Source organism: Cynocephalus volans, chromosome 3, assembly GCF_027409185.1.
Source record: "Cynocephalus volans isolate mCynVol1 chromosome 3, mCynVol1.pri, whole genome shotgun sequence".
In the NCBI taxonomy this organism is placed as follows: domain Eukaryota; kingdom Metazoa; phylum Chordata; class Mammalia; order Dermoptera; family Cynocephalidae; genus Cynocephalus; species Cynocephalus volans.
In genome coordinates this window covers 148,980,418-149,000,803 of record NC_084462.1, presented here as the reverse complement: position 1 = coordinate 149,000,803, position 20,386 = coordinate 148,980,418, and the positions used below count along the sequence as shown (strand labels likewise).

The 20,386-nt window shown below is 38.6% G+C and overlaps 2 protein-coding genes and 1 non-coding gene across 10 annotated transcripts in view; 1 reads left to right on the top strand and 2 right to left on the bottom strand.

Moving 5' to 3' along the window:
• PALS1 (protein associated with LIN7 1, MAGUK p55 family member) overlaps positions 1-11,203 on the bottom strand; it is a 96,444-nt gene extending 85,241 nt beyond the window's left edge. For 3 of the 8 annotated variants that reach the window (XM_063089637.1, XM_063089645.1, XM_063089644.1), the window contains exons 1-2: positions 11,029-11,136; positions 5,038-5,219 (exon numbers count right to left, since the gene is read on the bottom strand). The gene's annotated coding sequence lies outside the window, so the exon portion shown is untranslated. The other 5 variants (XM_063089639.1, XM_063089640.1, XM_063089641.1 and 2 more) reach the window with 5 other exon arrangements.
• Positions 1,628-1,701, top strand: TRNAI-GAU (transfer RNA isoleucine (anticodon GAU)). The gene has a single exon. It is a non-coding gene; the product is annotated as a tRNA-Ile (tRNA).
• A 599-nt stretch (positions 11,204-11,802) lies between the features above and the next one.
• GARIN2 (golgi associated RAB2 interactor family member 2) overlaps positions 11,803-20,386 on the bottom strand; it is a 37,391-nt gene continuing 28,807 nt past the window's right edge. Inside the window, exon 6 of the mRNA XM_063090141.1 lies at positions 11,803-11,951. Coding sequence (XP_062946211.1) covers positions 11,803-11,951 — 149 coding nt within the window. The remainder of the gene's footprint in view (positions 11,952-20,386) is intronic.

Here is a 20,386-nt window from a genome sequence, read left to right as displayed (position 1 = left end):
ACCAAAGGTTTGGGAGTAAAATAAACTGAATCACTTACGATAGGAATCTGGATAAAATACTTATCTATCTGAGCCTTAATTTCATTTGTAAAGGGAGAATACTGATAAAGATCTTGCAATGTTGTTGTTAATATTTAAGAAATAAACAAAGGATATATATAGCATACTATAACACATTGAGAGATGGGGTAAAAGATACAATTCAGGGTAAGAGTTAAGGGAAAGCAAAAACTACTGTGATTTAGTAAATGAATTACCATTCTTGCTATATAAAATTTAAGTATAAAAGGATAAGGTATAAAGTATAAAAGTGAGGCTGGCTGGTTAGCTCACTTGGTTAGACAGCATGGTGGGTGCTGATAATACCAAAGTCAAGGGTTAAGTATCCCCAAACTAGCCAGCTGCCAAAAAAAAGAAAGGAAAAAATAGGGTAAGATTCCTTTAAGATGCCTATAAAAAAAACCCATCAAATTTCCTTTCATTCACTTTTAAGTATCTATCAATCAAATACCTTTAAGTGAATCATTAATTTGAAAAACATTTGCAGGTCACTTGTACAGTCCTTAAATGAGTCACCTGGATCACAGATTTAAATCTGGGGTTCATGACCTAACTTCCATGAATCCCCTGATACTATGCACAACAGTGTGTGTGTTTCAAAGGAAGGGCCCAAGGACCATGAGATACACAAAACAATCTATTTAATATTGGAATCTTTTAATACTAGACACTTCAATTCTCATGTCCAATATATATAAAGTGGAGTTTATACAGATTTCAACAGGAGGCAGTTAGATTTCTAACACTAAGGTAGAAGAATCACTGTTTAATGCATACTTATTTTCTTCTAGGTTATTTGGTCAGGAAATATTGAGTGTCTGGAACTTCAGAGCATAGTCAAATGAACACAAAACAATAATCATGGCCCTAAAAAACTTAGAAATTAATTTTGAAGAAAGAATATATGAATAGTTAATGCACACTTTTCTAGGGCAACATATAAAGAACTAAAACTTAATGGTAACATCTGCTAATATGGGGGCATGAAAAGTTCCTAGAGGAAGCAAGAGTGGACAAGCTAAATTTCAAATGAAATGATAAACACAGATTCTTGGAGAGGGGTTATTCTAATCTAGATCAGTTATTTTCAAATTGCAGGATATGACCCATTAGCGAGCCATGAAATGCATTTAGTGGATCTCAACCAAGTTTTCAAAAAATTAAATAGAATATAAAATCACAGCGCACTATGTATAGCTAAAGAAGTTGTTTTGAGAAACTTCAGTGTGTAAATACATAAATACATTGATTCACAATGTGAAATATATTTCTGACTGTCAGTCTGGTCAAAAGAATTGGAACACCAAAGTTCTAGATAAAGGACATGGCAATGAACAAAGCCTGAGAGAAAGAAACCACCAATTGCACAAGAACAAAATGATTAACTTGACTGCACAAATGGACCATTAAAGGAGGAGCCAAAAAAGATAGTGAGCTGATGGAGTGCAGTTGCTTAGAGGCCCAAATATATGATTGAGACTTCAAAAGCATACTACTGGGCTTTTGAACAGTTTTTATATTAACAAAACACTGTTTAAGTTATCTTTAAATATTCTGGTTGTGGGCTGGCCAGTTAGCTCAGTTGGTTAGAGTGTGGTGCTGATAACACCAAGGTCCAGGGTTCAATCCCTGAACTGGCCAGCCCCCCAAAATAAAATAAAATAAAATACAAAAAAATGAAATAAAAAATATGATATAAAATAAAATTTATATGGACTAAAATAGCGAAAACAATTTTGAAAAAGAATAAAGTTGGAGGACTCACATTACCTGATTATAAAACTTAAGTAGCTACAGTAATCAAGACTGTGCAGTATTGGCAAAAAGACTGACACACAGATTAGTGGCATGCAATAGCATCCACAAGTAGACCCACACAGATATGGTCAAATGGTTTTTGACAAAGAGACAAGGGCAATTCAAGGGAGAAAGGAATCTTTTCAACAAATGGTTATGGAATAACTGGGCAAATTAAATGAAACCCGACCCATACCTCACACTTTATACAAAATTAACCCAAAATGTATCATAAACCTATACCTCAACTATAAAACTATGCAATTTATAGAAGAAAACAGGAGAAACTCTTTGTGACCTCGTGTTAGGCAAATAGTTCTTAGACACAATATCAAAAATGAAAAACATTTTAAAATTTTGGGCAAACTGGACTTCATCAAAATTTAAACTTTGGGCTGGCCGGTTAGGTCAGTTAGTAAGAGCACAGTGTTGTAACACATGAAGGGCAAGGGTTTGGATCCCCTTACCAGCCAGCTGCAAATAAATAAATAAATGTAAACTTCCATACTTTGAACTTGTTATGTGGCTAAAAAGACAAGCCACAGACTAGGAGAAAATCTTTGCAAGCCACTTATCTGACAAAGGACTATTTAGATATTCTAAAATAAATAACTCTCAAATGACTGAATAGTAATGAAACAAACAATCCAATTAGAAAACAAAGGACAAGAGACATTTCACCAAAAAAGATTTACAGATGGCAAATAAGCACATAAAAGATGTTCAACATCCCTAGCCATTTGGAAAATGCAAATTAAGATCATGATGCGACATTACTATACATTTACTAGAACAGCTAAAAAAAATTTTTTTTAAGTGACAATACCAAACGTTGCTGAGAATGCAAGAAACTGGATCTCTCATATATTGCTGGTAGGAATGCTAAATGGTATAGCCACCATGGTATACAGTTTGGTATGGCAAATATACAACTCAGCAAACATACTCCTAATCATCTATACCAGGAAAATGAAAACTTACAATACAAAAACTTGTATATAGCAGTTTATATAACCCAAAACTGGAAATAATCAAAATATCCTTCAATGAGTGAATGGTTAAACAAACTGGTAAATTCATACCATGCACTATTACTCTGCAATATAAAGGAACAAATTATTGCTACTTGCAACAAATTGGATCTCAAGGGCATTATGCTAACTGAAAAAAAAAGCCAATCTCAAGAGTCACATGCTCTATGATTCCATTTATATGATCTTCTTGAAATGACAAAATTACAGAAATAGAGAACAAATTAGTTGTTGCCATAGGTTACAGATGGTGGGAGGGAGGGAGTTGGGAATAACTACAAAGGGGTAGCACAAAGGAGATCTTTGTGGTGATGGAACAGTTCTCTTATCTTAATTGTGGGGAGTGGTTACACGATGTACACATGTGATAACAGCACAGATCTATATATACGTGCATCGTACTGATGTCAATTTCCTAGTTTTGATACTGTACTACAGGTATGTAAATATAATCACTGGGAGAAACTAGTTGAAGGATGTGGAACCTCTCTGTAGTATCTTTGCCATTTCCTGTGACTATATTTAAAAAAAAAAAAAAAACTTACTACAAGTGTGGGAAAGAAGGTGCAATAAATGAAACTCAACAATCTTCTGCTGGAAATGTACATTAGTAAAATGAATCATACTGAAAAAATCTGATATTATCTAGCAAAGGTGACTATACACATACCCTATCATCCAGTAATTTATTCCAAATTATATACCTTACAGCAGCACTGTCCAATAGAGCTTTCTGCATTAATGAGAATATTCTACATCTGCTCTGTGCAATAACAAAGCCACTAGCTACATACAGCTATCGATAACTTGAAATGTGGCTAGTGCAACTGAGGAACTAAATTTTTAATTTTAGTTGACTGAAATTTAAACAGCCATATGTGGTTAGTGGCTACCATACTAGCCCTAGAGAAACACAAATATATACGTACCAAGATATATGTACACAAACATTCATGGTAACACTATTCACGATAACCAAAAACTAGAAACAACTCACAGGTTGACCAACAGTAATATGGTTAAATAAATTGCGGCATTTTTTAATGAACTGTTGCAATTAAAAACCATTACAAATAGGTTCTATTACATTATAAATACAATCCTAAAATTCATTTGCATATCATTTAAGCAATTCTGTGATTCTGCCTTGAGTTTCAAACTTCTAACAAATTCTCATAAAACAACCTAATCCCTAAGGGACTGTCCGTACTTATTTCAAAGCTAGACCTTTCAAGGCAGTGACTTTGTCTAATACTTCTCTGTATCCTGCCCAAAGTCTTGCACATTGTAAATATTCAATATTTTCTATCATTTTCTGTATGGACTAGTTAGAAAATCTGAGATAGAGAAGGCTATGCAAAAGTGAATGATTATTTGTGGCACAAAGAAAAACCAATTCCTTATATATAAATATCATACACAGATAATATGACAATGTAAAACAGATTTTTAAAAATCTGCTTAAATATAGCAAAAGTTTACTTTCATATTGTAAAGCATAACACACTTATATTTAGGTTCTAACTGTATTTAAACAATAATATAATGCAACAGCTTCCATTTAAGCTTTAGGAGGAAAAACAGAGAATATGAGATAAGGAAACTAGATTTCTGGGAGTCTAGATGCAGGTAATACCAGAGGTAGCAAGCCAGGCAATGGTACACTACAAAGAGTACTGAACTAGGCTTGAGATCCAACTCCAGTTCTGCTGTTTACTGTGAGAGCAAGATTATTCCAACAGCTACCTATCTGGCATCTCTGCCTCTGATTTGTGAAAGATACATATTTTAATGGGGGTGGGGGGGCTGTTAAAATTTCTAATCCAGTTCTATCTTGATAGAAATTCAGAAAGAAAAACAACTTTCTGAAGCTTTACTTATATACAAACACAAAAATGAATACCTGAATATCACCTAGCTCAGTGCACTCATAGGAAGCAGTCCATTATTTTAAATGACATTATCAAACTTTTTCTGTGACAATGTAAAACCCTCAAAATATAAAAATATATTTCAACACAAAATTCTCAATTTTTTATGCAAAGTCTGATACTATTGTGAAGTCAAGCAGTTATAACTTGTCAAAAATTCAAAAGACAATTTAGCTATAAACACATAACTAAAACTTCTAATACTTGAACTAACTTACCTGATTCTCCTTAGTTTTTTCACATTTGTCACAAAGTACTGTGTAACCTTGAAGCAAAGAGCAGGGAAGTGAATACTTATTGTCTACTACGTGTCAGACATTTTGCTAGGTGCTTTCCATACTTTAACCCTTTCATCTTCCAGGGTGGCTACAGATCATAGATGAGGAAAGTAAGTCTTGGCCTGAAATTAAGGTACAGAATAATTACCCCAAGGCTCCTTCCACTACATTACTACAATTACTGACATTTCCCCAACTGATTTTTTGCCTTTAAGCAGAGGTATGCAAACTAAGCCCAAAGGTCAAATCAGGCACACCCTGTTTTTATAAGTAAAGTTTTATTGGATCACAGTCACATTCAGTTGTTTGGCTACCTTTGCCCTCTAACAGAGTTAAGTACTACCAACAGAGATAATATGGCCCACAAAGCTTAAAATATTTACAAAAAATTGACAACCCCTGACAACGCATCAAAAAAATCAAGAACCTTAGAGGCCTCCAAACTTCAATGTTTAGAATCTCTGACACCACAATTAACATAAGAAAGAACTGTAAGATTATATGAAATAAAATGCCAAATTACTTGAACTTTCATAATGTTACAGCATATAAACCCAAATATAAAAATGATAAAATTAAACAGCTTAATTATGGAGTTACTGAAACCTTATTCTTCATAATTAAACAGTCTTCCTAATAAAGTATCTGCAGGATCTGTAGTTTCATTTGATGGAGGAAAAACTTCACAATTCAAATTATATTTAATAAGCATGCCTATTTGTATAACATACCCACATTTTTCATAAGGAACATATTCAGTTCAAAACAAAACCTGGCCTGGCTTTTACTTACAAGCACTTTATTTTATATTTCACTTCACACTTTTTGATATAATATATTCACTGAAATCATTCCACTCTGACCAAGCCAAATAATTATGTGATTAATTAAGGATCTACAGTTGATTTTCTGGTGTGAGAAAGGAGCTTATTTTTTTTAAACTTCCAAGGTTTTCATTCTAAATAAAAACCTCCAAATTAAATCATTTTTATCTTCATTCAAAATACAATTCACTGTTCAAGTCCACACGATCATCTCAATAGATGCAGAAAAGGCATTTGACAAAATTCAACATCCATTCATGATGTAGGGGGAAAAAAAACCCCTCAATTACCTAGGAATAGAAAAAAACTTCCTTAACCTGGTTAAGACAATCCACAAAATGACCTACACCTAATGTGGTATTTTAAAGGTGAAAGCCTAAATACTTTCCCATTAAGACAGGATGCTCCCTCTTACCACTTCTATTCAACATCTCACTGGAATTCCTAGCCAGTGCAATAAAACAAGAAAAAGAAATAAAAGGCATACAGACTAGAAATAAAGAAAAAAAGAGTTTCTCTAGCCATAGATGACATGACTGTCTACTTACAAAATCCCAAGAAATTTACAGAAAAAGCTCCTAGAGCTAATAAATGAGTTACAAAATCAATATGCAGAAAATAATCGAATTTCTATATATTATCAAGGATCAACTGGAAACTCAATTTTTTTGAATTACCATTTATAATAGGGCCAAAAATTGAAATATTTAGGTATAGACCTAATAAAGTATCTGCATGATCTGTATTTTGAAAACTACAAAACACCCATAAAATAAATCAAGGACCTAAATAAATGGAGAGAAACACCATGTTCATAGATTAGAAGATTCAATATTGTTAAGATGTCAATTGTCCTCAGGTTGATGTATAGATTAAACACAATCTCAACCAAAATTCCAGCAGAATTATTTTGCGGATACCAACAAGCTGATTCTAAATATTATATGGAAAGGAGAAGAAACTAAAATAGCCACAATTTTGAAAAAGAATAAAGTTGGAAGACTCACATTACCAAATGCCAAAACTTATTTTAAAGTTATAGTAATCAAGACAGTGTGTTACTGGTAAATGGACAGACAAATAGACCAATGGAACACAGAGCCTATAAACAAACCCATACAATTATAGTCAAAATAATTTTCGACAAACGAGGGCAATTCAATGAGAAAGGATAGTCTTTTCAACAAAAGGTCATGGAACAACTGCACAAATAAGTAAAACTCAAACCCCTACATCACTTTATACAAATATTAACTCAAAATGGAACATAGCTCTAAATGTGAAATACAAAAATATATAACTTGTAGAAGAAAATACAGAAGACTATTTCTGTGATTTGGGTTAGGCAAAGGGTTCTGAGACACAATACCAAAAGGTAAAAACCATAAAATTAAAAAATTGGTAATTTTCACTTCATCAAAATTTAAAACATGCATATGTCAAAAGACACTGTTATGAGGATGAAAAGCCATGCCACAGAGTGAGAGGAAATCTTTGCAATCCACTTATCTGACAAAAGACAAAAGACTGTCACTCTCAAAACTCAACAATAAGAAAATTTAAAAATGGGCAAAAGATTTAGACACTTCACCAAAGAAAATATAAGATAGCAAATAAGCACTTGAAAAGATGATCAACATCATTAGTCAGGAGGAAAATGAAAACAAAAACCACAGTGAGATACTGCAATATACCTGTTAGAATGACTGAACTTAAAAAGACAGACCTATACCATGTGCTGATGAGGATGCACAGCAACTGGAACTCTCATACATTGCTGGTGGGAATGCAAAGTGGTTCAGTCACTCTGAAAAGAGTATTTATCCTATGTTTCTGAAACAAATTACCACAAACACTGGCTTAAAACAACACAAATACATTATTTTAGTTCTATAGGTGAGAAGTCTGATATAGGTCGCCCTGGGCCAAAATCAAGGTGTTGGGAGGGCTGCTTACTTTTCCAGAGGTAATCCATTTCCTCTTCCAACTTCTAAAGATCACCTACATTCCTTACCAATGGCCTCCCCTCCTCCAATTTCAAAGCCAGCAACTTTGCGTTTCTCTGACCCTGTTTCTGTTGTTACATCTTTTTCATGGACTCTACTCTTCCGCCTCTTTTTCCCTTAAGGCTTCTTGTGATATACTGGACTCACCTAGATAATTCAGGATAATCTCCCTATTCTGAAGTCAACTGATGAGCCACCTTAATTTGCCTTTGCCATGTAACCAAACATATTCACAGATTCCACGGATGAGGACACCTTTGAGGACCATTATTCTGCCTACCCCAGACAACCTTTTTTTAAAAAAATAAAGTCAAGCACACACTTACCACATGATCCAGCAATCCCATTTACAGGTACTTACCTGAAAGAAACGAAAACTTATGTTCACTCAAAAATCTATTCATGAAGACTTACAGCAGCCTTATTCATAGTCACAAAAACCTGAAAACAACTCAGATATCCTTCAATTGGTGAATGGATACATCACCAATTGTATGATGAACTGTATGGTGGTACATCTGTAGAAGGGAATACTATATTCAGCAATAAAACGGAAGGAGCTGCTGATACACCCAAACACATGGATGAATCTCGAATATATCTAAATGAAAGAAACCAGACTCAAAAAGCTAAATAGTATATGATTCCATTTAAATGATATTCAAGGAAAGACAAATTATAAGGAGAGACAACAGTTCATTGGTTGCCAGGGGTTAAGGGTGGGGGAAGGATTGACTATAAAAAGCCAGCACAAGGGAATTTTAGGTGATGGAAGTGTTCCACATCTTGATTGTGGCAGTTGCATAGTATTTGTCAAAACGATTGTACAATGAAAAGAAATTCATTTCACATAACTTAAAAATAAAGTTAAAATCTTTTTAAAGGAAGAAAACAAATATATCATTTCTCATCCATCAGACTAGCAGAAATTTAAAAATGTGACAATGCCCACTGTGGGCAAGGATGAGAAACCACTGCCACTCATATACCCGTTGGCAGGAATGCAAATTGTTACAACTTTAGAAGGTAATTTGGCTGTAGCTACCAAGTTTGAAAATGCACATCAACCTATTATCAGCAATTCCACTTACAGGTAGAGGTATACATTTTAGGGAAAACTTCACACGTGCTGAAGGAGACATGTGCAAGGATATTCATTAAATGTTGTCTGAAATACTAAAAAACTTAAAACAACCCTTCAGTAAGGAAATGAATTGTGGTTAGTGGTTATTAAAAAAAGAAAAGGAAAAAAATAAAGAATCAGCCCTGCCAGTTACTGTTTTGATTTGGAGAAGGTAACTTATTGGTTTATTTAACAATAAGACATAGTTAAAACAGCACCGAATTTCAAATATGGAGACAAGTATTTTAGCATTTAGTTTCAGCTCTGCCACTAACTAGCAGTCAGACTATGGGCTACTTCTACAAACCTCACTTTCTTTTTTCTGGAAAATAAAGAGGTTAGAAAACGGTGTATAACCAACCACTAACATTACTTCCAACTCAGTGATTTTGATTCATTAAGTATATAATCAAGAATTATATTCTAAAGCACTTATGTCAAGATACTATTTTTTCCAGACACTCTGAAATAAGAAAATATCAGAGAAATAGGACATGTTAGTATACTGATTCATAAAATAGACCTAAATTCTTGGTATGTCTGTGATGAGATTTTTAATCAATCTTAATTCAAGAAGATCACATAAACAGCTAAACCCACTGTAGTAACTTAGGTCACCCTCAGGTAGAGCTTATATATCCTCTCTCATTCTAATATTCTAAAACAAGTTAATATTATTAATGAGTACAACTGTACCTGTCAAGTTCAAGTCTGTCTAACCAAGTCATTCAAGTACATGGTAAAATTTACTCGATTTTTTTAAAACAAAGATAAAACACTGACTTGCTTTTCATATTTTTGCCTGTTTCATCTATAAAGCTCTTACATTACAAATGAATAGCTTCAGCCTGCCAGAATAGTTTAGAGCCTTTTAAAACCTGCAATATACTATGTACACAGGGATCTAGTAAAAAAAAAAAAAAAAAAAAATCAGCAGTTCATAATCAAGAAAGCTTATTTAATAATTTTCATTACCACCAATGCTATACTTCAAAGACACCAATAGCCAACACGTCGTTTGTTCCTACTGCAGAATTTAATAGGTTATTAACTTCTGGTGTAACCCCAAAGTATAATTAGGACACTATCATTAAAATGTGATATTGCTTTCTTTTAAAATCACAAATATTAACACCTTCCACCTTGTCGGTCAAATCAAAATTTCAAAATTCTTGTTTTACAAACTTTCCAAATCTAAAATCTTAAAATTCTAAACGAGTAAGGAAACAAACACACAGTATTTATGACTTCTAAAAAACCTCCTAGCTATCAGATTTTCATTTTAGCGTAAACTGCCAAGAAAAATTATTTCGACCGAAACCTAAATTCTGTACACATTACTGTATGTCAATCAACTAAACAAAAGGTGAGTTATGATGATTAGGGAGTTACATAATTTGCTACAAAGATCGTTCAAAGCACCTTTCATTGAACGTACCCCCCAACACTTTACAGGCTTCAAAGTTCAACTTGCACTCAAGAGTAAATTATCGGAAACCATGAACGAAATTAAGGCTTTTCTTTAAAAGCAGTCACAAGGAAGCAGGAACAGTTTATCTGTTTAAAGAACGCAACGAGCAACAGAATGCCAGGAGCTGAGTCAGGCAGACGAACGCTGACTACGTCCCGCCTTCCAAAGGAAAGTGTTCCCCCCCCCCCCCCCCGCCGACTTCCCCGGCCCGGCCCGGAGGGAGTCCCGGGAGCCGCGAACTCGCCGGGCCGGCTGGAGCCCCGGCCAAGGCAGAGGGAGCGGGCACGGCGCAGCAGCGTTCCTCAAAGGAACAAAGGTCGGGCTCACACAGTCCGCGACCGCGGCTCCCGCTGCCCGGAGCAGCCGGCCGAGCAACCCGGGGTCCCGCCTGGGCCGGAGAGCGCGGCGTGTGGGGGAAGGGGCGAGCCCGGCGGCCCCTCCCCCGCCAACCGCGGGGACCTGTTGATTAAGATCTCCACAGCCAGCCGCCGTCGGCCCGCCTCTTACCTCCGCGCCCCGGGAGCGCCGACCGTCCCGCCCCGGCCGCTCCTACACACTGCAGAAGCGACAGCCCTCCGGCGGCCCTTAAAATACCAAAGAATCCAGAAACTCCCAGTTCCCCACCTCGGAATCCTCAGTCCCCGCCCCCGCCCCACCGCCAGCCTCCTCCGTCTCCGCCGTCGCCGCGGCCTCCGCCAGCAACTCCACCTCGAGACTGCGCAAGACCGGCCCCCGCGGCCCGGGCGAGACCGCGCACGCGCCCCCCGGACTCGGGCGCAGCGGGCGCGCCCCGCCCATCGCTGGGCTGAAAGACCGGCGCGGTTGGCCCAATCCCGGGCCGGCGCGAAGAGAGTGCCCGCTCATTGGTCCGCTCGGCAGCTCCCCCGGCTGGTGGCGCGCACTCGCGCGCTTCTAGCTATAAAATGCGAACTGCTTCGGGCTCGCAGACGTTGGGGACCTGCTTTGGAGTTCCGCCTGTGAGGTAGGTTGTGTGGGGACGCGAGGTTTCCTTGAGGCGGGACCCTCTACAGCCCTCGTCATCTCCTGCAGAAAATCCGACTCCTCTTGAAGTGACTCTTCCTGTCCTGTCAAGCGCGTCACACGATCCAACAAAAATGACCACGACATCTTTTCCACAGTCTCTGTCAAGAAATCAGTCTCAGAGTCTCACACACATACCTCACAGCCATGACATAAATAAACACCTGGATGTGTGTGGTGTCCCGCAGAAGACTGCAAGAAGAAAAACCAGAAAGGAAGCATATTAAGGGCTCCGCTGTTTCACAGAACCCTCGGATGGATGCAGGTCACATCCAGGGAAAGCTGGTGCTCTGAGGACAGGTGTCCGCCGCTGGACAGGGCAGGACGCGGGGAGGCGCTGTGAAAGTGAGATCCGTGGCGGACAGAATTCAAGCAGATTAAAATACGTTCTAAGTAGAAATAACAGCAAATTTGCCTCATCGTTTCTCATAAAAGCCATCATATGGTCTCTACTTTGACGGTATCAAGAACTCTATCTTACAAGGCGCCCTATTCCACCTCTGGACAGTTCTAATGTTAACCTCTTCTTCTATTAGGCCAAAATCTGCCCATTACTTTAGCTTCTTGGTTCTACTTTCCTCGAGGGCACGCTTACATAGTCAGTCCTCCCGCAAAGCCTTCTGATATATCAATTATCACGTCTTTTCCTCATTATGGCCCACTGTGTTTTTCCATCTTCAGTCCCATTAGCCCCAGGTCCTTACTTTCCAGTTCTTTCACGTTCTTTCCCCCTATTCTCCTCTGGACACCCTATGGGTTGTTAGTGTTCCTAGTGAACTATGGTGCCCTGAACTAAGCAAACCATTGTTCCAGGTGGTCAAGATCTTTTTGGATCCCTACCCTTCCCAGATTTTTTATTATCCTGATATCAAGTCAGCATTCTATCCAAGTCTTTATTCAAGTTGTTTCTAAGTGTTTAATAAGACAGTGAAACACAACTCTGCTGTATACCACTAAAGACTTTAATCCTCCTGCCATCAGATACTTGTTTCTTTTTTTTTTTTTAAAGAAAATGTAATTTTATTAATATTATTTTTTACATTCTAGGATGTTGTTGTGGAGCAGTTGGGAGAGAGGGGGAGAGGGGAAAAGGGAAGGAAATGGGATGGAAGGAGGAAGGAAGAGGGGTGGGACTGAGGACTGTTACACCCCCCCTAGTTCCCACAGGGGTGATTGGGGGGGGCTTCCAGTGGTGGCTTTGTCATTGCCGGGCTGGGTGCAGATGTCAGGGGGGTGTGTCAAAAGCCCCTGCCCCCCCCCCAACACTCCATCTCAGGAACCCAGGGCACTTCTTGCTGCAGTTTGGTGTTCTTCGCTGGACTCGTTGCATGTGTCAGGAGAGCATGGCTGAGGCCCAAGGCTCCCCCACCACCCCAGCTCAGGAGAGCCCTGGGCACTTCCTGCAGCGGCTTGGTGGTCACCACTGGGCTGGCTGCGCATGTCAGGGGTGTGTGGCCGAGGCCCTCGTTCCCCACCCTCAGGATTTGTTGCGGGTGTCAGGGGGCATTGCTGAGGCCCCCAGCCCTCCCTTTCTGGCTTGGTAGCCCAGGGGACTTCTGGTCCTTCTATGTATTATAGGTATTCTTTGGTGAAATGAGACCTTTACTAGTTAATATGAAACTTTGTCTCTGGTTGCAGGTACTTTGTTTTTTCTTTCATTTCTGTGTTGGATTATTTGCTGTTCCCACCGTTTAAACTCTGCACTGGCACTAATTTGTTGTCCTTTGCTTACTTCTAAAATGGGCAAACTTCCTTTGGGGACCAGTACTTGAGCTGTGTGGTTGAGCTAACTTGCTGCTTTGCTGCTGATACCCTAGGGAAGGCTTTTTGTGCAGCCCAGGTTTTAATGGCTGACTTTATAGGTACTTCCACCTCTTGAGAGGTCTGGTGCACCTGGGTTGTGTAGAAATTCTGGTCTGTGCTTGAGTCTTTTCATCAAACTGCATCCTGTGCAATTCTATATTCCTGACCAGTCTCCTCTGAGTGGTCCTTCACTGATTGGGGGGCAGATCAGCTGTCCTCGCTATGCCCCAGTATTCTCCCGGTGGGCCCGTCTCCCCCACTGCCTGGGCTGCAAAAACTTTCCATGGGACAGGCCATGTGCTGGTCCCTTGAGATGACTCACCAGCCTCTGAGTGGCTCCTTTTTTTCAGTTGTTGGGGCTCCACACTCCTATATGGGTCCACAGGAACCCTATTAGTGATCTTGCTGGCCTGGGGGTCACCAAGGCCCTCTTCTCCCCTGCTGCCTCCAAGTAACTTCATCCAAAGGTCACAGCTGCTGCTTTTGCCAGCTCCTGCTCTGTGCACTCAGCAGCTCCAGCCTGGACGCAGTCGGGGCTTGAAACAGTCAGAGTGGTTTTTTTCTTTCTCTCATCGTGGTTTCTCCCACCTTCGTGAACTCTGTAGGTCTCTCCTCCTCTTCCCCTGAGCTCTAGTGGCCCCAGCTTGGCTGTCATTGCTTTTTTATAGTTGTAAATTGGTTGATTTGTGGGAGAGAGTGATGTTGGGGACCGTCTATTCTGCCATCTTGACTGGAAGCCAAGGCAAAGTTTTCTAAAACAACTTTTTTCTAAGTTGAGTGCAGTTCCTAAAATTGATCTGAGGTGCTGCAGGAGGCTGGAGGACGCTGGGACATGCAGTGGACAGAGAACCACACACAAGGAACGACCCTAGCATGAGGTGTGAGGGCGCAACAGGACACACACATGCGCCCAGGTCAGCGGAACGTAGCGGCTCAGGGTTGGCAAGAAAGTGTAAACATTTCTTAGTAGACTTTGAGTACAGATGGACAACCAGCTCCACATCTACCCAAATTAACTGTATTCTTGGTCCATATTCCTCTGTAAAGATACCGTGGGAATTTGTGAAATGCCCAGCTGAAACCCAGATAAACAGTTTCAGTATTCCTAGAAACTGTTAGCCATACTCAAAAAGGAAGAAAGTTTAGTGACTGTGACTTATTTCCTTTTCTAAGTTCTTAAGTACCTAAAATAAGTGATAATTCAAGAAGCTTCCTCCAGTTCCTCAGTTAATTTTTCCCCTCTAGCTCATGGTTTCTCAACCTTGTTACTATTGATATGTGGGCTGGATAATTCTTGTTGTGGGGACTGTCCTGTGCATTGCAGCATATTTAGCAGCATCTCTGGCCTCTACCCACTAGATGCCAGTAGTACCCACCTCCCTAGTTGTCTCCAGCTATTGCCAAGGGTCTCCTGGGGTGCAAAATCACCTTCAGTTAAGGACCATTGATCTAGCTGTTCAAAGAAATTGCCTTTTTAGAAAGTTAGTATCTCTTTATCAATATCTTCCATAGCCTGACCCCAAACAGTTTTGCAAAACACCCCCACCCAAATGAAGTCCCCAGGTACCTATCCTTGTTTTCCCAGCTGCTTAGATTCCCCTGTTACAGGACTCCACCCTAATAAAATAATCATCACTATCAGTGTGAGATAGCTGAGCAGCTACTGGTCTCAAAATATGTAGAAATTCCTTTATAAATTGCTACAAAACGTCAGTTATTATTTTTACCTCCTAAAGGTATTTTCATTTTAAAAGAGGTCAGACTTTAGGGCAAATAAGAAATCTACTGCTTGGATGAGCCTTTCCAAGAATCTCCAAATCACGCAAATTACTGGTCTTCTATGCAAAAAAGTGAAGGGTAGCTGAAGAGTGGAAGGTATAGAAATTGGGGGCAAGGTGATCGGATTTGAGTTTTAGCTTTGCTGTTAACTAGTCCGTGATTTGGATGTGTGACAAGCTTCCTGGGCCTAAATTTTGTCATCTGTAAATATAAGGGAGTTAACTTTTTCCTCCCTAGTTTTAAGATTCTGGTAGCTTCTGCCTATGCAGTCTAACTGGATAGCATAGAGTTAAGAGAATATACTAGTCATCCCAAAATAGAATGAAATGGATAATCTGTGGTTTAAAACCCCCTGTGAGAAGAGTTCATCCTTGTCACAAGGCAGTTTACCTGCTGAGTCACCCTGGCAAATTTGTAACTAAGTATTATGGGTGAGTAGGGAAAGCCAAACTAAAATCAAGTGTATGGTGGAAAGTAACCATATCGTTTCTCCTTCCTCATCTTGGCATCTGCTTAATCCATCATCTGCCAATATCCCTTGTTACATGTTTGTGCAATAAAATATCATGCTATTTTATTTCACTAAAAGTTTAGAGGAACCATACTAACATTGCACTTCAGCCATTTGTAACAGATTTGAAATGTTGGTTTTCAAGATTCTACCATTCATCATTAAATGTGAAATCTTTGACTAAGGTGATTATATCTCCTCTTTGTACTAGTGAAAGCTGGATTTTCATAACTGAATTAGTAGCCTAATTGCTTATAATTATATGAAACAATGATTATACAATTTAATATAAATTAAAAGAAGAATGTTTACTGACTCAGATATAAGAGAAGTTATAAAACAACAAATAAGTAGGTATATTAAGTAGTAAATAAATATCTAAAATTTAAAAATACCAAAATAACAAAAAGCAAACCAACAAACCATCAACTTTTCTAATTTAACTGGGTTTGTTTATTATTATTATTTTGATGTTTAATGATAGTATTCAACCTTTCATAAATCTAGCTAAAAATATTATGTCCCTAGCTTAGAACATTACAGTTATTATCATGTAGAATGAGAGGTCCCACTGTCTGCAGTTGGCATCAATATAATTCAGTGCAGGTCAATATCATTCAACTCAATTGACTTCAAAAAATTTTCACTCATTAATTACAAAAATATACTGAGCACTTCCTATGTGCTAAGCATTGTGCTATAGGGATTGAAACGTGTGCCAATGCCTGTCCTAGAGGAATTTATATTAAGATGGGGAAAGGGACAAGATAAGACAAGTAAAATACAAGGAAGCATATGGTAAATGAAAGTAAGATCTTGTGGATTCAAAGAAAGATAAGGTCTTATACCAGGAAGAGCTATACTATCCAATTGGGGTTGGGGTAGGGACGGAGAATAAACTGCTGTGAAGGTACCCACAATAATAGGAGAACCAAGATCTTATACATGGTTTTAAAAAGATAGACAGGTGGGGTGGAATGGGGGATTAGGGTGGTATTAGAGATAATGGGGATATTGGTCAAAGGATACAAAATTTTAGTAAGACAGGAAGAATAAGTTCTAGAGATCTATTGTATGACATGGTGACTATAGTTAATAACTGTATGTTGTACTTGAAAGTCATTCAAAGAGTAGATTTTAAGTGTTCTAACCACAAAAAATGGTAAATATCTGAGGTAATTTTAATTAGCTCAATTTAGCCATTCCACAATGTATACATATTTCAAAACAATATGTTGTATACCATAAATATACACTTTTTATTTGTCAATTAAAATTTTTTTTAAAAAATTTAAATTTAAAATTAAAAAATGAAAAGATAGACATACAACTTTTTCTAAATTTGAATGACTGAACAAAGTACACAGAGAAAAAGAACACGGGCTTGTTATGGGTATGAGCCTCTGGCAGGATATTCAATATTGAGGATAACAGTCATTTATCACACTTTGAATTTTATCTTTTGGGTGGTCCTGTGCCAGGCTGGGGATATGTGTAGACAAATAAAACATGGTCCATGAGAAATTTTATTTTGGAGAGAGTAGGTAGGTAAATTTGGAACTTGGAGACTTTTCTAATAAAGGAAAGATGGAAACCAAATGTTAAGAAAGAAGAAATCAAGGTTGTTCTCCTTGAAAAGGACTCAAGTTTCTATTTTGTGTGAAAAATCTCAGCTGCTACTTTAGTTCTTATTCACATGTGAATACTTGTGACTGGGTCCAGTAGTATCTGGCCTGAAGTCCAAAAGGCCAAACTCTAATGTCTCCTCTCCTATTCCCTCGTGAAATCATCTAATTCAGATTTAACTCCACCACTGCTTCAAAATAGTCTTTGTCAAGGTCACTGATGCCAACCACTTTGTTAAATGCAAAGGTCAGTTTTCAGTCCTCATCTTACATGACCTGTCAGGAATATCTGATGCAAGTGATCATTTTCTCCATTTTCTTCTCTGGGCTCCTGAAATATCACCTTGCTTCTCCTCCTATCTCACTGGAACCTCCTTCTCAGTCTCCTTTCCTAGTTCTTCTTTATCTCCTTGAATGCTAAAATTTGGAATGTCCCAGAGCTCTAATGTTGAATAGTTTTCTTCTCTCTGCCTCAGTTTGAATCCCAGCTCTACCACTTGTTAGCTGTCTGATCATAAGAAAGTTGCTTTATTTCTCTGAACTTCAGTTTCATAATTTATAAAATGAGAATAATAAAAATAGATACCTCCTACAGTTGTTGTGAAGACTAAGTGAATTTATATATGCAAAGTACCTAGAACAGAGCCCAGTACAGTATCTATACACTATTAATTCCAAATTTATCTCTTGTCTGAACTTCTACCCGAAACTCCAGAATCATATATTCAACATCTTCATTTGAATTTCTAATGAGCATTGCAAATTTAACATGTCAGAACTACTGATTTTTGCCCAATTTTCAGTTGTTCGGGTATTCTTTCACACTGCACACCCAATCCATCAGGAAATCCTGTTATATCTACCCTCAAAAAATATTTAGAATCTAACCACTTCTCCCAAACCCCACTGCTAGCACCCTTCTCCAAGCCATCATTATCTTTTGCCTGGCTTACTACAATAGCCTCTGTTGGGAAAATAGAATAGTTTGGTCGGGGCCCTCGCCTCAGGTCCAGTTAGTTGTGGTTCAACATCCTTTGTAAGCAAATGTGTGTGTATGTGTGCGTGCTGTGTGTGTGGAGTTAGTGTGCATGCATGTATCTTTTTAGTTTTGTGGCTATTCTTGTGTTCTTCAGAGAGAGAGGGAGAGAGAGTGAGAGAGAGTGTAGTTTTAGTGAAGCAGGCGGGTGGGCGTTGGCCTCGGGCGTCCACCCGGCGCAGACATGCTTTCCAACCTGCAGTTTCCAAGGACCTTTTGGCCGGTTACCTAGCTCACAGACCTGCGTGTAAGGGGTCTGGTGACCCAGCCTGGTGTATGAAGGGTTTGTGATCCAGTCTGTGAATGGGCTTGAGGGATCTGGGAGCTCCAGACCCAGCCCTAGTGCAACAATTGGCCCAGTCAGAGCAGGATTACCGGCAGGTAAAAGAGCACCACAACTGGTATGTTTACCTAGCTTTACAGCCTCTTTCCCACCTCTATTTTCTCTTCTCAATAGAGCAGTCAGAGCAATACTGCTAAAGTAAGAGTGAGATCATGTCACTTCTCTGCTCAGTAGCCGATGGCTCTACATGATCTTGCTCTCTCTGACCTCAAGTCTTACTCCTTTCCTTTTCTCATTTCACACCAAACACAACAGCACCTTTGCTGCTCCTCACATGTCCCGACAGCTTCTGTCTCAAAGCCTTTGCATTTGCTGTTTCTTATGCCTGAAATATTTAACCTCCACATGGCTACTTCTTCACTTCCTTTAGGTCTCATTTCAAATGCTAAATTATCTGTGAGGCCTGTCCCACCCTAGATAAATAGCAACATTTCCCACACCCCACCTCCCAGCACTCCTTTATCCCCCTTACCCAACTTTAGTTTTCATTGTACTTATTTGCCATCTGACATACCGTGTACTTATTATCTGTCTCCCCAAACTAGAATGTAAGCTCCATAAAGGCAAGGTCTTCATCTATTTCATTCACCACTATTTTTAGATTCATCAGTATCTAATACAGTACCTGGCACATAGATGGTACTCAATAAATATTTGTTGAATGAATGAATGAATGAAATAGACATGAGTAGGTAGAATAGGGATAATGATAGTGTTAAAGACAACTTCAGTTTTGTCAAATGTTTGGCTATGACTATCCCATTTTAGGAATACTTTCTGTGTAAGGATAATTGCTTTTGCTCTCCCCTTCTATGTGGTGGGAGAGGGAGAGGGAGACAGTGACAAATAAAAAGAGAAAACTATTTGTCCTTTACCACTTCCTTCCTATGCTTCATGGGTCACTCCAGCTGCTATAATAATTCCTCATCTAATTGATACAGCTGAAAAGTAGAAAGCAGGTCTCTTCAAAAGAAAATAGATATGACTAATTAATTGTATTTAACTTTTACTCCTAAACTTACACAAGTTACACAAGCTTAGATATCTTGTTTCTAACATATAACAAATTATAAAAACTTTTCTGCATGTGACCCTTTAATACATTTGTCAGTTCACAGCATACATACCCCTGTGATAAGACACTGGGGAAAGTCAGCCTGAGGGAGGGAGTTTCGGATGGAAATTATAGATCAGGTATAGGAGGTAGTTGTAACCAGGAACTCATAAGAACTGTCAGTGGAAGCAGATATTTGAGACTTCACAATATTCTTTCTCATGGAAAAGCCCTAACCTTCCTATGTGACAGACTCCACCAGAACTGGAAAGGGTATGCGTCCTCAACCAGGTTTTTAAAAGTGTGTTGGTGGAGTGGTACCTCAGGAGCACCCCAGTGGATTTCTTTAGAACCACTGAGGAAAACAGATACTGTTTTCTTTTCCTTTTTCCAGGGTAATTTTTATTTATTTTTTCTGTTTTTTTATAGCAGCTTTATTGAGATATAATTCACACATCATAGAATCTAATGCTTTAAAGTGTACAATTCAATGATTTTTAGTATATTTACAGAGTTGTTGCTGTGGAGTGATTGAATTGTGTCCCCCAATTTTCATATATTAGGAGCTTAATCCCCACTGTAGCTGTTGAGGGTGGGAAATCCTGTTATGGTAATTGAAAGGTGGGGCCTTTAAGAGGTGATTAGGTTGTAGGACCATGCTGTAGTGAATGGA